General features: G+C 33.3%; 1 protein-coding gene and 2 long non-coding RNA genes across 12 annotated transcripts in view; 1 reads left to right on the plus strand and 2 right to left on the minus strand.

Annotated features, from left to right (window-relative positions):
* Nucleotides 1–17904, minus strand: part of LOC125384634 (GDP-D-glucose phosphorylase 1-like) — a 231422-nt gene extending 213518 nt beyond the window's left edge. For 2 of the 9 annotated variants that reach the window (XM_048413830.1, XM_048413838.1), the window contains exons 1-3: nucleotides 16597–17205; nucleotides 13613–13893; nucleotides 10681–10783 (exon numbers count right to left, since the gene is read on the minus strand). In XM_048413830.1, coding sequence (XP_048269787.1) covers nucleotides 10681–10783; nucleotides 13613–13893; nucleotides 16597–16785 — 573 coding nt within the window. In that variant the 5' untranslated portion in view covers nucleotides 16786–17205. The other 7 variants (XM_048413837.1, XM_048413834.1, XM_048413836.1 and 4 more) reach the window with 7 other exon arrangements.
* LOC125386740 lies at nucleotides 2868–6069 on the minus strand. The gene is made up of 2 exons (XR_007227131.1): nucleotides 3852–6069; nucleotides 2868–2914 (listed from the first exon to the last, which is right to left on the minus strand). It is a non-coding gene; the product is annotated as an uncharacterized LOC125386740 (long non-coding RNA).
* LOC125386741 lies at nucleotides 13091–14868 on the plus strand. 2 transcript variants are annotated; one of them, XR_007227132.1, is made up of 3 exons: nucleotides 13091–13243; nucleotides 13598–13676; nucleotides 14379–14868. It is a non-coding gene; the product is annotated as an uncharacterized LOC125386741 (long non-coding RNA). The 2 variants fall into 2 exon arrangements; XR_007227133.1 differs by having other exon boundaries at nucleotides 13091–13184.
* Nucleotides 17905–21288: the final 3384 nt, after the last annotated feature.

Consider the following 21288-nt stretch of genomic DNA (forward strand, 5'->3'; position numbering starts at 1 on the left):
CATGGACTAAGGACGCATGTATGGGTTTTTCAATTTTTCCGAACACCTACGCAGAAGTAATACTATTACGTTTGTGTGAAATAAATATAAATGCATTCCTTACGGCAGTAAACAAATGCCAATAGTGCCTCGTTATTGTTGAAGTGGTCACCACTTGTAAGAAAACTCTACATCTGGTTTTTTTAGTTTTCTCAAGCACTGAATTTTTCACACACAACTAAATTATTAACTTGTGTTATATTTACTAAATTTAGTTTTCTAGTTTATTGTTTTCTAGTTTATTACCCAAATTCTAGTTAACTGTAAATTTCAATGTTTATAATAAACAATTAAAAATAACTAAAAAATAATGCTCTTGAATCATTTAATCTCGTGCAAAAGGATTACTATAACTTATTACGATTTGCGCTTTGAATAGTCAATCAACAGAGTTCACTCTAACGAAAAAGTATTCCGTCCACAGCGATCGTCAGTGCTAGACGCGCGCCGTCCGTACGGACGGCATAGGCCGCGAGTATTTAGCACTCAAAGGGTTGATACAGATAAGGAAGAGAAGGATTGTTCTTAGATGAGAGAAGGAGAGCTTTAGGAGCTCTAGGCCCTTGAGAGCTATAGGAGCTGTCAGACTTCTGGATACTGCGAGAGCCGTAGGAGACTCTAGCCCGTGTAGGCACCTTGAGAGTTGTAGGAAACTCTGAGAGATATAGGAACGGCGATAGTTATAGGGACTGTAGGAACTCTAGGCACCGCGAAAGATGATGGAATTCTTAGAGATGTAGGAACGGTGAGAGCTATAGGGACTGTAGGCTTAAACTTAGCTTATTACATAAATGTTGATTTAAATATTCTTTAATAATTTTAAATTTTTAAAAATTTTTATAGTTTATTAAAAAATATATTAATTATTTTTTGATTTAATAATAAAATTTAAAAAATTATTAAAAGTATATAAATTTATTAATATGAATATTTATTAAAAATAAAAAATTTTAGAAATATGTTATTATCGTTTATAATTTATTTAAAGAATTAGATTAATATTAGTTCAATTTCAAATAAAAAATTTTTAAATTTATTATAGAGTATAAATATATTGATTTAAATTTAATTTATTATGTTTATTTATATAAATATTATTATTATTATTATTATTTAAGTTAAAAATATTAAATATATATATATATTATATATTATATTATATTGTATTATATAATAATAATATAATATGATATAATATAATATTTTATAAAAATATTTAATATTTTTTTTTTTAATATAATATTTTTGTAAGAAATGTAATATTTTTGTGAAAAAATGCATTATTTTTTGGAAAAAATGAATTATCGTATATATAAGTATATATTAACATATAATTATTAATTATAAATATAAATAAATTATAATTTTAATATAAATATTTATATTATATAAAAATTTATATATAAATATATATAGTTTGAAATTTAAACAAAATAAAGAGAGAGAGAGAGAGAGAGAGAGTTGAATCCGTGGTAAGGAGAATTGCTAATTAATTATCTAGTTGTCTTAATTATAATACGTTGTTGTTATTAGTTCACGTTGAACAACCATCGTTTCCTATTTAATCAGCATCTGTTTAATCCATTTATAATAAATAAACTAATCATAATAGTACACGACACTACAATACATTACTATTGTAACAAATATAAATGTAAAGAAGCATGTTGAATATATAGCATATAGGATAGTATAGTAATAGATAGATAGTAATAGGATAACCACGGCTGACAAAACATCCTGCATACCACAGTCATCGAAACAATAACCAGACAGTAACAGGACAGCTACGTCTGTTAGGCACCCGACGATAACTCCTTCAGAGGAATCAAACCTTAGTATATAAACCTTCCCAAATTCAGCACTTAATACGCTTTTATTATAACACTCTGAACCGTTACTCTGTTGGATTCATATAATAAATTTTACTATCATATCTAAAGTCCGAAATTTTTACCTTACTTGCGAAAAGTTCGAACTACGACGTGAGGAGACAACCGGTGATCTATTAATTTCGCGATTTTCTGTGTCTTCTATGTGACACCCGCAACGCTGAAGTTCTCGGGACTGTACACTCCAAACAACTCTGCAAACGTTCTTCTATCCAATCAGTACGAAAAACAATCCACATATAATACAAGTAATAAACTTTAAAATGGCACATGTTTCATCTTTTATTGTTTAATTGTTTAGTATTGACGATTCTTTTTTAGATTGATCTTAGAGCCAATTGGTCCTAGAGAAACGTTTTCTTTTTTAAATCATGTGGAATAATTCCAGAACAAAGATATTTTATTTCGATTCTTCGGTAATTACTTAATAAGAATGGCATTTTTTGCATTTTTTGAATTTCGAAAACCAATTTTGCGCTATGACGGTAAGTATAACATGCACTAAAGAACTAAGCTGAGTCACAGCTCAAGTGAATCCATATTTTCAGCTTTTGTGTAAATAATTATTTATTATCATAAACAGTAACGCTTCAAAAATAATCAATGAAAATGATAAAACGGTAAAGTTTCTGCCGATTAAACAATGTTGCCAATACAGAATCGCTTCTTTAATAACAAGACATTCGAGATGGAACGCTTTCTTCTTCGATTCTGTCAGTTTCAATTTTCTTGAGAAGTAAGCAATAGGCTGTAATATTCCGTTGTCTCGGGGTTGCTTCAAAACAGCTCCTAAACCGATCCCCACTTGTATCTGTATAAATGAATATTTCTTGATTTTGATCATATATTGATAGAATCGAACTTAGAGATATTTCTTAAGCTTTTGGAATGACTTCCCACATTTCTCAGTCCAGCTAAATTCCACATTTTTCCTCAGTAAGTAATGAAGTGATCCCAAGAGTTTGTAAGCATCTTCTACGTACCTATAATAAAAATTAATTTTTCCTATCAATTGTCTTACATTTCTTTTGTTCTTTGAACGTTCAAATACGCGTATTGCTCTGAGGTTATCTTTTCCTGGTCGCACACCGCCATTTTCGATGATGTGACGAACATATTTCACTGAATTTTTTGCAAAATTACATTTGGCCAGTTTCAAGTGAAAGCCTTATTTCTTAATAGCCCTCATCAACAGCTCTATATGCCCGATATACTGGTCGAATGTTTCAGAAAAAACCAAGATGCCATCAATGTAATTTATGCAAAAAACTTACAATCTGTTCATTCTAAGAATATTTACAATAGATCTGGAATCGAACACCTATATGGTCTTTTTTATATATGGAGTTTCACAGTTCTCACGTCAAATTTGTGTTTGACGTGTAGAGGTTTAACAGGTTAAGGATAGTGCGAAATGATAAAAGCAGTTATTGCTGTCACAGCTTGTTATATGAATTTCTGATCCTTAAATAATCCTACGTACACAATATACAAGTATTGCGGAGATACCCGTTAATGCTGATGATTTCTGTGTATATTCGCTCGATGCTGTACTATATTCTGTTTATTTATACTGGTCGGAGGAGAGTCGAAACATTTGAATTTGTTCTGACCCGACGGTTGCCTGTAGCGGCGACATTGTTCTGCCCGGAGTTTACGTTGCTTGTATTCTAACGGTCTTGATGCTCCGGGACAGAACAATAACATGATTTGATTTGTCCTCTAAATCATGTGCCGCTACATTACCCCCCTACCAGTGCTAGCGTTTTTATTAAGTTAGGCCGAGTATCTCCTCGTCGTCGTTATTTTAAAAGTTGCGGATATATCCTGTGTCTGATAATTTGCGGGTTTTTTTGTTATCCAAACTCTGCCTGATACTAGTCGGGAAAACGCACTCTTTGTCCGGATCTCGTAACATACCTGTCCCTGGTGTTTTCTTCCCTGGTTTGATCGTTGCTGTTTGTGCCGTTTCCATCGCGGCTGTTCGTTTGATCTACGGAGATCAATATGTTACGAGATTCGACGCCTCTATCTTCTAAATCATCCGGAACAATGAACGCGAGTTTTAGACGGTCGATGGAAACTGCTCGTCGCGATTGTTTATTTTTATAACGTAGTTTTTTTGTCCCTTTTTATAACTTTGAAGAGTCCATCGAATTGAGGCTGTAAAGGGCCACCCGTCGCGTCGTGGCGTAAGAAAACGTAAGGCGAGGAATCCAATTCTTTGAAAATGAAAATTTTCCTTTCGCCATGACGCGTGCCCGGTTGCGGCCTGACCTTTTCCATTCGTTTTTTAAGCCGGTTCGCGTATTCCGCTGTGGCCTGCTGTCTTGTTGGTAAAAAAAATTCCGCCGGCAGTCGTATGCTCCTTCCATCTTGACTTCTTTGAGGCGATCGGGGGCCAGGCGACGGGGTTTACTGTAGACTGGTGAGCCAGGTGTGGTTTCGATGTGGTGTACTACCCCGTGACGTATCTTCTCACGCCCGAAAATAGATGGACGAGTTAGGTCGGGAAACTCCATCAAAAGTCGATGATACACTGATTCACCGACTATATTTCTTACGGACGCTCCATCCGTCGTGCCGGTGTATCCTCTTGCTGTCAATTGAGTCCTCGTGTCGATGAGAGCTTGTTTCGCGGGTCCACGAGCAACCCATAGTGGCTCAAAAAGTCCACACCGATGATGGGTGATTGGACGTTGGCTATCACAAATCGCCATGTGAATGCACTTCTGAGGGACAGGTTGAGGGTGACGGCGATGGTGCCGTACGTCGGGATCCGCGTCCCATTGGCCGCGAACAGTTCGTATTCGCATCTGTTCGTTGGTTGGTGGGTGTATTTTGCTGCGGGGATACACGCTTATGTCGGCCCCAGTATCCACGAGAAAGGACGTCAGCGTCGCCTTGTCGGTGACAAAAATGCGGCGGGAGCCCATGCCGTCGTCGTCTGCCGCTTTTACGGACGGCGGGCCCCGTTTCCCTGCATCCATTTGCACGGAGACTGGCACTTGTACGCCCGGTCTCCGAACGTTCGATGGTAGTAGCAGAAGTCGAGGTTTCCCGATCTCTCTCTCGGTCTTTCTCTTGATCTCGGCCGGTTACGCCTTCCCGCTTCGGGTCGCAGCCTAGGACGAAGCTCGCGCTTCGACGTGCGCATTTCCGCTCGCAGTTGAGATATTTGTTCGCTCAGGGCGTTGACGACGGAAAGTCAGGGTTCGCTTGTTGTCTCGGGTTGTGCCGGCTGCTCGACAACGATCGCCAAACGAGGTGCGTGCCGGTCGCCCTCTGAGATCCTCGTGTACCTCGTCAGCTATCCGCAACATCCTAGCTACGTCGTCGCCGTCGACTCCAGCCAGAAAGCACCTGATCCGCGTTGGTAGGCGATTCTTCCACAGAGTGAGGATAAACTTGGCTGACGCAAGAGGACCGGCAAGTCTTTTGAAATCATGATAAAATTTCGAAGGTTTCCTGTCGCCGATCTCTTCCTTTTCCATCAACCTTCTGAATTTCTCGTCATTCGATTCCTCAAGGGCGCGCGTTAGTTCGGCCTTGAGGCTTGTCGGCCTACCGCCCGACGGCTGGTAGGGACAAATACACATCCCCGATTTGCTCTAGGTATTGCGGCTCGTGGCAGCCGACGAGGGCTCTACACTTCGCCCGATCGTCTGTTATATCCACTGCCTTCATTTGCTCTTCCAGTATGCTGAACCAGAGTCTCATGTTCTTAGGCATTATCGGAGGCACGCGGACCAGCGAATGGGCTGCAATGGCGGGATTGCTCGTCATGCTTAGGCACACACACAAAAAAAAGTGATTGGTCTATCAGCGGCACTATCACAGTCACCTCTTTCACTTATATCACGTCGATCACGCCTATCACGACGATCACGCCTGTCACGACGATCACGTCAGGGTCACCAATGTAGAGGTTTAACACGTTAAGGATAGTGCGAAATGATAAAAGCAGTTATTGCTGTCACAGCTTGTTATATGTATTTCTGCTCCTTAAATAGCTCTACGTACACAATATACAAGTATTGCGGAGATACCCGTTAGTGCTGATGATTTCTGTGTACATTCGCTCGATGCTGTACTATATTCTGCTCGCCCGCGAACGTGTATGTTTATTTATACTGGTCGGAAGAGAGTCGAAAAATTTGAATTTGTCTTGACCCGACGGTTGCCTGTAGCGGCGACATTGTTCTGCCCGGAGTTTACGTTACTTGTATTCTAACGGTCTTGATGCTCCGGCACAGAACAATAACATGATTTGATTTGTCCTCTAAATCATGTGCCGCTACAACGAATACCTCTCTGTATTTCTCTATAAGACAAAGCACTTCTTTTTTCTCTGGTCTGTTTAAATGTTCAAGGTTGTCAACAAATTTATCATTCTCCATGTACTCAATGAAGTTTATCTCTCTTCTCATCTGATCATTCTTTCTTTCTTTATTTTTCCCGGATATTATTTCTTCTTCTTTGTGATCTATCTTTCTATAACAATTTTTTTTAACTTTTTGAGCAATTCTCAAATCCTTATCTTGTATTAATTTGAACTTTTTATGGCGTCCAACCCTAGGACAAGGTGGTATGTGAACTTATCGTTGCGTACCACAAAAACATCCATTATTTCTTCTATTTTATTTATCTTCATTCGCGGTTTCGCCCGGACACTCGTGAGTCATTGCCACTGAGTTTTGAAAATACTCTTATGTTCGGTTAGATCTGCTTTTATTTGATCAACAATCTTTTGGTTAATAGAACTTGCATTGGCTCCAGTGTCATAAACACCTTTAACATCTTTCTGATCATTGATTCTAACTCGGTGTTTTATCAATGGTTTATATACTTCTCCGGGGTTTTTAGTTTTTTCATTCTCATCCAATCTTATTGACTTCTTGTTTTCGGATGCGAATATCTCAAGTGAATTTACCTGTTTGAAATTCTTCTGAACATTCTTGTTTATGTTCCTGCATAATTCTACCGGATGGAATCGGCCAGGAAAATTCAGTGATTCACAAAAGCTAGTTTCGCGAATGATAGATTTTAATTTCTATCAAGACATACCTTCATCTTCTGCATTTCTTTTCCTTTCATCTGAACTTCGTTATTGAATTTTTTTGTGATAATTATCTTCATACTGTCCCAAAATTTTTATCAAATCATCTGTTGAGTATCGTTTCTTTATCGATTCTATCCTTAATGTGAATAGATAATCTCATAACAATCAAACCAATTCTTGTGTTTTCAATAGTCTTCCTCTCTTTTTCAAATATTAAGCGTTCTTTTTTTTAGCGTAATCAACGAACGAACCTGAAATATATTTGAAATTATACACGTATCGTGATGAAGACCAAACTTTATTGCTGAAAACTTTGAAAAATGAAGTCCTCCAATCTTCCCAATTATATTCTTTGTTCTTCAACAGATTTGTTTGATACCACTCCAGTGCTATTTTCTCCAAATACATCTTCAAGCACTTGATTTTCTACTCATAATTTGGATCTTGAATTTTTCCCACTCTGTTTCATAGTTTAACATCCAATCTGTGGCTTTTTGAGTCCCATGAAATTGCTTTAAAGCGAAGTACGTTTCTTCTCTTTTATAATTATCTAGTTTTTGAAGAATTTCCAAAAGTCTTTCCATGTCAAAACTAGATTTACTTTCAGTCTTTATTTTCCTTTTTTGAGATGATTTCTGATTCTTCTAAGTAGGTATTTTGAAATATAAAGTTTAAGTTCGTATCAATGTATGACGTCGCAGTCTCATCATCCATCGTGAGTGTGATATATTTCTATATTGGCCTACCTTGGTTACACTTTTTGAGGCGTTCTTAACAATTGATGAATTGAATAATCTAGGATGATAACTTCTTGATTGATATTCCAGCGGAAAAAACATAATTCACTTCATCTTTTGGTTTTCTTATAGATTCTACACATTCTATTCTTTCACCTTTTGTGTTTTCGTTTATGGTGATACGGAGAATAATCTTCGACGGCATGGCGTAGTGAAAATCGATTTGTAATAACGTTAATCCTTATCTGCTTTTTTCGTTAGTTTTTCTTCTAACATCATTGCATAAACCTTATACGCAGTGTTCAATAGTAATAGTCCTCTGTAGTTATATACTTCATGTTTACTACCATTTTTATTTATGGCTGTTATTTCTCCCTTTCTCCAATCTCTTGAGAGGTCTTCTTCATTCCAGATTGTTCTTACTATTTCTTTTAGTTTCCTTCTGGCTTCTCCTGCACCATATATTCATGCTTCATTTTTATCTTGTCTCTGCTTACTGCTTTCCTCTTGTTTATTCTTCCTATTTAATCCTCTATTTCCCTTTCTTCTAATTCTCCTGCATATCCCTTGTTTATCTTATAATAGGTCATTGAAATGTTATTTCCACTCTTCCATCTTTATATGAGCACTTGTCTTGCTTTTCTTCTTTCTCTTCTTATTAACATATGCCCATATTTCTGCCTTTGTTTTTCTTTGTTCTTCTTTTCTTTGCATAATATTTTATACTCTTCTTTTTCTGCTCTTTATACTTTTATACTCTTCTTATGTCATACTTGTTTTACTTTTTTAGCATTCCCAAGACATGTTGTCAGTGCCTTTTCGTTTCCCAGTATTCTGCATCCTACCACTTTAGTCCTCTTGTTCTTCTTCCTTTTCGCTCGCATTGCTTCTATTAATTCTATTATGCAATTCAATGAGTGACCGATGATAGCGATGGAACATACGAATCACACATTCGTCTTTTTAATAATTCCCATAGATTTTCTGTGGATCTGGGGTCGAAGTTTTTTGCACAACAATCTAAAACTAGAAATGTTACAGTTTTTAGCCAATTTTTTATGCTTTTGCGTATATGCTTTAGTTTCCCATCTGGTTTGTTTGAGGATATTTTTAATGAGTATTACTCTAAACGTTAGATATATACTGCACGTTTCAAATTTGCTGCTTCATTTCAACTTGATATGAAGGGAAACCACAAGCATATATAAATTTATTAAATTATAATTTATTGTTTTCACTACTTGTTCCGCATTAGCTTCATATTCATAGCATTTATTACAATTTATATGAATAATTTTATTTCTTATGTATAGTGCAGCATCATTACTTATCCAGTGTTCTATTAAAAATTCGATAAGAGCTCGTTGAAAGTCAAGCCAAAACTTCACTCCGAGCGAAAGCACCAAGCTAAGATATCGTGGCAGACCTGAGCATTATAAATCGACTTCATTACCCTCTTCATTTATTTGAAATTTTATTTATTCATTTATTTTGTAGTAACTGATATAAAACGAATATCACGCAGCCATTATACAAATAAATAGTAATAAGAGTTAAATAGTTTTCAAGACATAAGTAATCATATGGAGAGGTAGAGTCACTACCTTCCGGTATCCACTATCCTACTATAATAAGAGTAGCTGTTAAAGGTAGCGAGTGAACTTTTATTATCCAAATGATCTTGTTTCTCGAGTCGTTTGGATAAACGTAGTACTACTGTATAGTCAAAAAATTTCTTATATTTCCTCTAACCATGATAATTGTACACATTTTATTTATGACAGCGAATAATGATTTATACAAAAGCTACGATTATTGACTCATCATTTTGTTCATATAAATACTAAAAACTTTTCTTTTAAATTTTCTTTGTACATACAACTGTATAATTTAGCTTGCTCACCGTGTGCATTATTATCATTATTACAATATTTAGTAAATAAAATTGGCTTCGCGAGTTATAAAAAAAATAAAAAAAAACGATATGTGAAATTGTTGATTTATGAAATTTTAATAAAGAAATAATAAATGTTTTTTAATTCAAGAAATGCCATTCCTGTTAAGTAGTTATTTCTAGAGTTATTCCATTTATTTATAATTAAATGTTTCAATTGTTTATGAGTGTTTAAGTCACAAAGAAATCAATACAATTGGAAGTAACAGAGTACCATGTGTCCCCTCTGTCATAGCGACATAACATTCTTATTAAGCACCCATAGTTTATAATAATATCCTGATACTCGTGATTATCGTGATGACTGCCCTATTCCAATCGTTTGATTCTTTGACATAGCAACTACTCAATTCACTATATATATAAAAACAGCAAGAATATCAATAAAAAATGGCTCCCTCATTCAGCATTCAATCAAGTATATAATATATATAATTATAATTAAGTATAAGTATACTTAAACACCTTTTTACCACCCTGAAAATAAGTTTATTTCAAAATTATGAATTTTAAAGTTTTCATTTGTTTTTTTAAAAAGAATAAAACTTTGTAACACATGTTATAATTTGTTAATACAGTAAGTTATTAATTTTTCACACAGATATTCTTGTGTGATAATAATAATTTGTTATCCAAATTGCAGTTCAATTGGTGCTGCTATCTTAACAAAACACAACTCATTTTATAGCTTATTTAATCACCTATAACATTCATTCTTAATATTTTCCTCTATCTCCACTCAGTCCCCAGATATATGCCAATAAGTAAGAGAAGAGACTGATTTTTACAATTATACCACTTCTGATTGTGTATTGTTGAAAATAATCTCTTACCTTGAACAGATTCTCATTCTCAATTATCAATAGGAACACATTAAACGATAGGACAACAATTTGAATTTTTTAATGAAATGGATATAATTTAATTCGATGTATTTCGACTGGACTAGTGGGATATATATATATATAAGAAATAAAAGAATAAAAATATAGTTACAATATATTCCAGTAACATCCTCCATTTCAAGTAGTATAAATGCCAATGAAGATGGTTCACAGATGCAAAAGCACAAAGACTGTTGAAAGCCACCCTGATGTATCTGCAAACAACATATTATCAAATTATTAAGTTTTAGTTATTTATTTACTCCAATTATTTTTTTTATTCTCTGTAGATCTCATATCAAAAATTCAAATATATTTAAGCTCTTGGTTATTTAAAATAGTAGATTAAAAATATTATTTTATTGTAAGTATAAATATAATATGGATTAGATTTTGAAATATGTAATATTATTTCTTTGATCAGAATTTCACAATTAGATTCTATTGAACAATAAAATCACAAACTTAACCGTTTGCGTCCCAAGCAGCGCGATCGCGCTGTTTAGATTTTGTGTCGAAAGGTCCCAGTACATTTGAACGCTACGGACGACTGACGGTATTCTGTATTTCATTGTTATCTTCTCAATAATTTTTATTGAACAAAACTGTTAGGAACATGATACATTTACACTGTACATGTGAATGTGTGTGTAAGCGTCAGAGGACGTCCGGGCCTTAGTTGGGACAAAAGACAAAAGTCAGTCGTTAGAAGTATCTGGAAGAGTCGGTTGACAACAAGCGTGCGTGCGAATAGGATTTCGAGGTCTTTAGAGTTTAAGATATATGTATAACTGTTGTGTGCTAAATAAAGGGAATTATTTGTATTTCCGAATCCTTTCTATATCTTTACAAAAACTTGAAATATTTATAAACTATGTCAGAAAAATAACAAATATGACGAGCGTTATTGCGCCGCTTGTTTCTCTTCGCAATCGATTAAGACAAGCGTTAGCGCGCTGTTCGCGATTTTTCGACCCCTGAGACTCAAACGGTTAAGACATTTATTGTTGCATGTTGCACAAATCCAAGATAGTTAATCCATTGCCTTGCGATTTAAGTTCCAATAGCGCGTGCTATAACCAACGGCAGTGCACCAAAGTTGTGCAAATCGCACCGTTCTTCTGATGAGTAACGTACAACTGTAGAGGACAGGTATATATGGATGTTTGACCATGAGATTTATTGCAAATTATCGTTTGTTGTCGTAACCGTCGAATTTATTTAAAATAATAAATTAATGTACAGCCCATATTCGCTAAGTCGTTAGTACAAAGTATAAATCGCAAAATAAAATCGCGGATAAATACTCGTCCCGTAACTCGGTAAATAACTCGTGATAACACTTGGATCGCTCGTTGATACAGAAAGATGCTCGTAAATACTCGTAGATACTAAATTGTTTCTGGTTGCGTCGGTTTATTTATACTGGACAATGCAGGAGGGGGGGGGGGAAGTCGGAAGATTCAAATTCACCTTTATTCGACAGTTAGTTCTTTGACAACACTTTAGGATGCACTGTCACTAGAATTTATTTTATCACTACTAATGTATATTTTAAAATCATAACAATAACCCGATTTTGACTCACATAATTTATAAAATTTTATACCGGATCTTGTCCCTCCCAATGGATTAAATTGTTTGTAGGATAAGCGTCCCTTATAATTCATCAATCATTCATTGGTAACAATGTCCTCTTGCGTTGTATATACTTCTTATAAATCTTTGATTCAAAAAAAAGATTTAAAAAAGGTTTTATTTTACATAATTTATCTGTATTGTTAGCCAAATTGTTATCTGCAAAATGCAAACATCTAGTTATTTACAGAAATCTTTTGAATGACATCGTTTTTCTGAAAATTGGAGTTTCTATGACTGCTCTCTTAGATCAATTTATTTGTATTGTTGGTTTCTTAACTTCAGTCATTATTATACATAGTGCAAAATATACTTTGATCCCACCACAGTTTACAGGAAATCAAGTTTCCTCTAGTTTTAGTTTTTTATTTTCATTGTTCATTATTTGATTTGCATATCGATTCATTTCCATAACAATATTTTCCCAAAATATATTATCAAATATTATATTAAAAACATCTACTTCTTTTTTGTTTTCACCTAACTTACTCAAAGTTGCCACTTTTATACCACAAATCTCTGTATAGTTTCAAATTTTTTCTACATTACATTAGTTTCTTCTTTCCAAATCCATAGCTCTAGTTGTTGATGATTACTGTGATCTTCGTCGTCGGTATCATCTTCGATAACCAGTCGCTTACAACGTTCTCGTACAGAAAGTGAAATATCACTACTGTCACTATCACTATTTAAAATATCTATTAAATCACTTTTTGCGATGTTAGCAGAACTTTCAATGTCCTCAACAACGCTTAACATTCTTTTTGAAGTTATTTTTAGGGGTACCTTTCTAATATTTTTCAAGAAAATATACTGCACCTCCGAATGCGGACAAGAAAAAAAAGCATTTGTCGCATGTATCCCAACAAATATACAAAGTTTCTCGTACAAAGTGCACGTGTTGTTTATGTTTGGCCCGAAGGATATACCACGTCTCTAACACGACGTTGTAGGTTAAAAGCTTAATGATACAATAAGGTTAATTGAAAATACTTATAAACTGTAAACAACAATGTGATATTGTAAATAGTTATAATGTAAATATTTTTAAATGTCAGAAAATGTTAATAAATCACGCCAAAATTTCAAAATTTTTATTTTTCCTATTAAATTGGAATTGCATCACTGATTAAGCTTTATGCTATAACAATTAAAGTTTCAAAAATAAAATAGAATCATAAAATAATTACTTCTTTACTCATAATGCATTACTACAATAATCTTATTTTATTAACTGAATAATGCTTAATAAATATTATTAAGAAAAATGAAATTTATCAGAGTACTGTGTATGTTTTATTAACTTTCCTTTGACATTGCACTTTTTAACAATCAACATATGTATTTATAAATTAATTAAAGATTTAATTTCTGTTATTTTTGCTTCAAAGGTGGAATATACTTACGAAGACAAACTCAAGGAAAACAACTCAACAGCTTTCACTAAGCTATGTTTTGTTACAAGTTGAGGTAATTGTTTACATCTTTGTGGCAACAGCAGAGAATGACAGTATTCAATCGGACTAGCATTAATTGCAATTATATCATCTTTGTCTGTATTATTTAAATTCATTATTTGTTCTTCTGACACAAGTTTTATAAAGTTAAAATCTTTCTCATTGAAAGGTTGGTTCATTGAAATAATACTTTCTGGAGATCTTCTTTTATAACCGCGATCAATATTTAGCTAAAATTAATAAAAATGGTCAGTATTAAATATTAAAAAAAGTAAATATTATTTATTATAAGATTACCAATAATAAAGAAAATTTATATAATGATTAAAACAAGTTTGTATGGTATGTTTTGTCAGAGGACAATATATAATTGGATTGTTCATATAAAACTTTTATAAAAATTTGAATCATTAAATATTTTAGACATTTAATGCCTATGTCTTATGAATAGAAAATATCAGTACATATAAGAATCAATCTAATATACATTACTATTTTATCTTCATCCGTATAAGATCAATTATTTTTTAGATGAGAAAAAAAGTTGAAATTTGATATAAGATGTTTTTTTTGGTAAACTATTATATGGCACACCATTACATAAATTCGGTTGTAAGACTCTTTTGACCCCGTTCACTGGCTATACTTTTTAGATAAAAGTAGCTTTAGATAAAAGCTGCTATTTTACTAATTTTCTATTCCTTACAATGTTTAGATATTTTGCAAATTTTTAACCACAATTTCTATGGATTAAATTAATGGAAGTCATATTCACAAGACACAAGTATTCCAAGATCTGGTTAATGACTAAATGTACAAATGAAGGTGCAACATCCCATTGGAAGATAAAGTACATTATTGGCAAACAGATACAGGTACAGGTACAAGCTAATGAGTTCAGAAGTCTTCCAACAAAGTCTCAGCCACCATAAATGTCCGATGCTGAGAAGATAGATAAAATTGTGTAGGTCGGGCATACCATAGGTAACCACATTATTGTCGAGATCAATAGCAACTCATTTTGCCAACCAGCACTCTGGCAACGCACACATATTAATCTTTTTTGCAAAAAGATGTTAACGAGATGCTAGTCACAACAACTTAGTAATAGGCAACGTTTATAGCATGGAGGCATGTTTAACCAGGGAATACTCATCATGTCAGAAAATGGCAATATTTTGTGTTATGGCGATTCATATCAGTAATAAGATTAAAAAATAAAACCGTCATTTCATTACAACTTAATTCTATATTATAACAGCCACATATACTCTGTATTTGGCCATTATACTTCACCGCTTACTTTTTGTGATACATTTTAGGTACACAATTTTCAAAGTTTTCAAAGAAGGCACAACAGCTAACTGGTTAATCAGCAATTGTATACTCCAATAAATGTACTGTGGCACGCAATATGATTTTTCTCAAATATTAAGTTTTCTGAATGTGAGGTTGGCGGTAGCCAAAACTTTCATCATTGAACTCCTCTACTTACAAGTTTTCTAACAATATATCATGCATTCTATGGACATTAAAGTACTGAATACTATAGTATTTCAAATTTATTTACTATGCAGAAAAAACAATATTACATTTATGTTTCATTTATAAATGTTATATTTATGATTGTATATATAAAATGCTATTTATCATAAGAATAAGGTAAGAAGAGAAGAAACATTTATGTCAAAATAGAATAAAAACTAGAATAGAATAAAAAATAGAATAAAAAAATATTGAAAAACAGACATTATATGTATACAGAAGAATTGAATCCTGAATCTTAGCATAGGACTTTAACGGATTACCATCATACTATCGCATTGTTTGTTAAATACCACAGTTGAATCACATTTTAGCGTAGTAGTAAAATTTCAATCACTAATGTTTCAAAAAATATTGGATCTTTGCCCTTATAATGGAATACTTTTGCAGAGTAAGGATCTTCCCATATGCAGAATTTTAACTAAATCAGTAATACAAATGTCTTGCAGTTCCCTTGTTATTTGTTAATTATGAATTTACATATATATGAATCGGTATAATTATTTTTTTCTTTTCATTGTGTTAAATAGTTACATTAACTAAGTCATACTAGAGTAACTTAGCACCATGACTCACATATATGTCATTTGGATTCCTCTGCTAGAACCTGAATGATATATATAGATGAGTTTCTCAATGCTCTGATGCCAATGTGTTAAAGGATTATAAGTTCTTTGAAATACAATTGGGGAGAGAGACATTATAATTCTCACAATCATAAATCATAAAACATTAAATAATTTCAGTTCACTAATACATATAAATTCCTAAAAGTATAATACATTGATTAATAAATAAACAATCCCTGATATTGTCTTGGCAATATAATAACAAATATGATATATTCATTGCTACTTCTTTAACTGTTATTTTATATATGATTTTGCACTATAAAATTAATTTATATAATTTTATTCTTATAAAAATTCCTAGAATAAACAATATTATCTATATTATATTATTAGATATAATTACAGTTACATAATATTTATTTCATTTTTATTTTTGTAAATTGTCACTGATTTTGTAAATATTTTTGTTTTGTCTGTTTATTTTTATTTTATAAGTTATCAACAAACTGTACTTGTAAGTATTAAAACTAAGAGATAAGCATACGTAACAAGATTTATAGGTATTAATGACATTAATACACAAAACATATTTGTAATTATTAAAATTTGAACCAGAAAATTATCTTACGAATATTTATGCAAGGGATGGTAAAATTAAAGCATACATTTACACATATGACAAGTGAACAATAAAAACATGTGAAATATTTTATCCTGTAAATTACTATATTACTTAAACAAAATTGTAACAACTAAAAAATATTTAAAAATAAATTAAACAAATATTTATTATAATTAATTATTTAATAACATTACCTGGACTAAAAAGTGATATTTGCCTTCCAATATTTTCGAATCTTGAATGTTTAATATATAACGAAACACTTCATTCTTCTGGGCTTCCATCCACTTTTCTTTTAAAACCAAATCAAAATTAGATTCCTCATCTTTTTTAATATCTTCACTACAAACACAATTTGCTTCAGTAGAAGAATTGTAGGACATGACTATGTCGGATTTTGTTATGTAGATTTAAATAATATGAAATCATTTAGCACAACTAACCACACCTATTTTAGGTATAAACTATGTGGTTAAATATTTATTTTTTATCTTTTATCTTAGGTATTTTAATCTACAATATGATAGTATTACATAATTTTTTTTACATTAAGATCTTATTAATTAACAATATCATTGTATTACTGTAACACTAGTTACATGAAAGTTATGATATGACTTTTTTAAAGAATAAAGGCATGATATCTTTATTATATTAGAAAATATGTTTAACCCTTTGCACTCCAAATTTTATTTCAATTTTGTTACCAGCAGCTCCTAACGCTTTTAAGTGCTTTATTTGAAATTTACTTTAACTAAAAAATAAGACAATTTAAATAAATAAAGGAAGAAACAAATTCATTTAAATACCAGTTTTATTCACGCTATTGTTGTATTTTGTAATTTTTAAGTGTATGTATTATGTATGTAAGTATTAAGTGTATCTTGAAACAATTTCCAGGATGCAATCCTTGTTTTCTTTCGCACATTTCACAAAAAAAGGTGGAATTGAAAGAATGTGGAGTGAGACTCGACAAAGTAGCTCCTGAAATAAAAACTGATGTTGAGTCATACTCGACATAGGAGTGCAAAGGGTTAATACATTAATAAAAAATTAATAGTACAAAATTTAACAAAGAAGAAATTAAAAGAAGACATTAAGTTACATTTAAAATTTGTATTTCATATTGAATTTGTTGATCTCTGTTAAAAGTTTCTCATGGTGGTATTAAAGCTAGTAAGTATAAGTAAATAAAGATAATTAGTTTAAAAAATTGTTATTTTAATGTTTGATCTCTGAATTAATTTTTTCATTCTGATGTTAATTTGAAATTTTATTAATTTTTAATGAAATCTTGTATTAGATTTAACTTTTTGTTGAAAAATATAAAAGAACAATTTTTTTCTATTGTAACTTTGGGAATATTTTGATTTAAATTTTCTTCTACTTCCTTTTCATTGTTATTTTTACTATCTGATATTATGAAAATCATTGTTAAAACTTGGAAACGCGCACGTCGATTATATTGTCTATTCGGTACAACACACGCACAAGGGTCGACTTCCGAGACTACGCATGCCGAACCGAAAAATCAATGGAAAACCATAAATAAGGAAAGAGAACAAGAAGTGTATCAACGCTATGTTACAAACAGCACGCCAGCGACATCCATATACTCATTCATCAAACACGCACAAATGTCGCAGGACACTTGAATTCCTAATAATTATTTTATATTTACAAATAATAATCACTACGGTAAATATATTTTCTATATTTCACTGTGCTTCTAGATGTTTTTGTGTTTTCTTTTATTTCTTTCATTTCTGAATCTTATTTGCTTTCTTTATGCTCTTCCATTTTCTAATGTAGTATAGCAAAGTCTGAATATTGTCTGGTCTATGTTTGCGAGTTAAAAATTAACAATTTTTTATTACAATTCTTTTGTATTGCCAGTCATAATTTACTTGCATTACTCTGTTTTTTACCACATAAATTTGGAACCTACATAAAGAACAATATAAAATTTGTAGATACGTGCAAAATAGCTATACTCTATATATATCTATATAATATCACAGAGGAAATTTCCTCTCTCATACATATGTGTATATATGATACATATATGATATATATGTATAAAGCAAATCAGTTATACATATATGTTAGTATATTATTATATACTATTTATTATATAATATATAATTATTTATTATTGTTATATATTATTTTGTATATATAATTTTGTATTATTATAATTATATATTATAGTTATATTATTTTACTATTTCATTAATAGTATTAGTAAATTATTAATAATAAATAATAAATTAAATATGAATTATATAAATTGTACACAAAATAGTAAATTATTATTTTATAATAATAATATTGTTGAATTTATTTATTTATTGAAATTATTTTGAATTTACCAGAAACGATATTAGAAAGAACGAATTATTAATTAGATAAATAAATATGAATCAAATTGTATCATGTTCGATCTCACTTTATTCAAAAAAGGTTCGTCAGTAGCAAAATCTTTTTTCACAAGGAACCGAAAAGAAAGAAGGTTTGTCGTTGCAACGGTAATATTCCCTGATACATAAACTTTTAATCTTTTTCTATCGTTTCCGCCCTGTACTGTATTGTACCAATACTATATCCCTCTCTGTTGTACATTCGGTATTTTTTCAGTATTTTTCGCTGCCGGCAAAATATATATAAAGCATGTGGAGAATTTATTCTATCGTCGTATCCCTTTCAGAAGAACTAAGATTGTTGATTCGTTAGAAGTTTCTAAAATTACTTACCAAATTAAGAGAACGTTAATATGAATAGGGGAAAATGATGGCGGCAAGCCGAACGGACACGTGCACGTTGCTCCGTAGGCATATCCGAAATATCCCGGTATATTAAAGAATTCGGGCGGAAAGTGCACGGAAGTGAAGTTTCTAGTGCGCCGGAATGAGTGGGAACACAAGTGATAGGTGAGCTCGCTGGTATAAAAGCGAGAGAAACGATTGAAAGTGCTGTGTGTGAAAAGTGTGGTTAGGGGCAGAGCGGGGGCCATCTTGGGTCGCGCGACCGAAGCGCCACCGTGCGGGCCACCTGGGTAACCAAGGAGTGGTGGAGAGCGCCCCCGTGGAGGGCCAGTCAAAACTCCCCGCGGCGAACAGTCACGAATCGCATACACGCGGAAGGATACAGTGGGATTATACGACGACCGGCTACGTTGAAGGACATCCATCTCAAACAACATATATATATATATATATATATATATATATATATATATATATGTCGGGTTGGCGTTACGATTAGAGTTAGGGTTGAGGGCGTAAACGAATCCCTATTGACACTAGACGTGATCACTATGCAATAGAGGAGATATTTACTAGTGCAAACATGACCATGTTGGAATTGGACAAGTAATCGCGATAAATTGACACTCGAGAAGCTAATGACAATGATCCTAGGCTCAATAACGAATCCACGGTCATCGGGATGACGAACTCTACTCTTCTTTAGCGTCTAAGTTGTACTCAATGTTAATGCGTGGGGCAATCACTACGTATCCGAGAGTTACTTGAATCGTCGTCGAGATCGTACCGGGGAGTGTCTCTCCGTCGCGGTGATGCTGTCGAAGAAAACTATGACGGGTGTGCCTAAGGGCACGAGATCATCGGATTCGCGGAGAAAAGTCTTCGCTCGAAGGGTGAGGGAAATTGACGTTGCTGTTAATTGGTCAATTTCCATGTTGGTGGTTAGAGAAAGATATTAGCTGTCCTTGGGGAGAGTTGCTAGCGAGAAGCGTCGTTCGTGGAAGGATAGATTTCTCTTATCTTCCCGTAGTTGGGGCACGGGCCATTTGTCTATTTGAGAGACTTTGTGTAATTGAAATTTAATATTCGTAGCGGGTCCTCGCCCAGCTAAACATATACTGTGAAGATGCGTTGGCATCTGGCAATCGTCTTACCCGAAGGACAAAGTCTGCGTGTGGCGAGCCACGGGACAGAAATCGTTGAAATGTTTACCGTCGTGCCCCGTCCCAAGTATTTCTTTTAAGGAGAGCTATAGAATTACTTCATGCCTTTGTTAGACAAAACGTTCATCCCTTGACCGCGACTACGTTCGGCGACCGGTTGTCACCTCGAGCCCGAGCTCACTATCATAAATTTCGAATAAGTACAGTCGGATCGAATTACAACAGTTTCTTAGTGCGGCTATGATGAAATCTGGGTTACAGCGCTAAAGGGGTCCTCCCACCGCTCCAAAGGGGAGGCTCCGGTGTTCTTTCATCTCCGACACGGCCATTCTGACTATCACACGTCCTCGGGTGGATCTAAAATATTGAGTTTTCCTAATGTTAAACTTGATATAACTAGTATTTTGTTCCTTTATAGTTTAGCTAAATTATATTGTACTAGTTTCTTTATGGCTTAACTAACTGTCCAAATAGGTCAAGGGCCCAGGTTAACAACAGAAATTTCGATCGGACGTTCAATGATAAAGTAGGGAAGAAAAAAAACACAAAAGTCAGTAGCATTATGATTGGTATTCAAAGCGCCAGTTGCATTTTGTGAGTTACCAGTCAGACCGTAATGACATGACAGATCATTTTCGATTTCGTACACGGACGAGTCTCAGTTTGTTGGATCATATTACCGCACTGGGCGTGTGTGGAGACACTGAGTGCGGGTGCATTGACGTAATAGGTGTGTATGAAGACACTGAATGCGAGTGCAGTGTATGGAGACACTGAACACGAGTGCATTGATGTAATAGGCGTGTATGGAGACACTGAATGCGAGTGCAGTGTATGGAGACACTGAACACGAGTGCATTGATGTAATAGGCGTGTATGGAGACACTGAATGCTAGTGTGTGGTCACACTAGGCTTATGTGGGAATATCGAATGCTAGTGTGTGGTCGCACTAGGCTT

Source organism: Bombus terrestris, chromosome 17 (assembly GCF_910591885.1).
Source record: "Bombus terrestris chromosome 17, iyBomTerr1.2, whole genome shotgun sequence".
NCBI classification, from domain to species: Eukaryota; Metazoa; Arthropoda; class Insecta; order Hymenoptera; family Apidae; genus Bombus; species Bombus terrestris.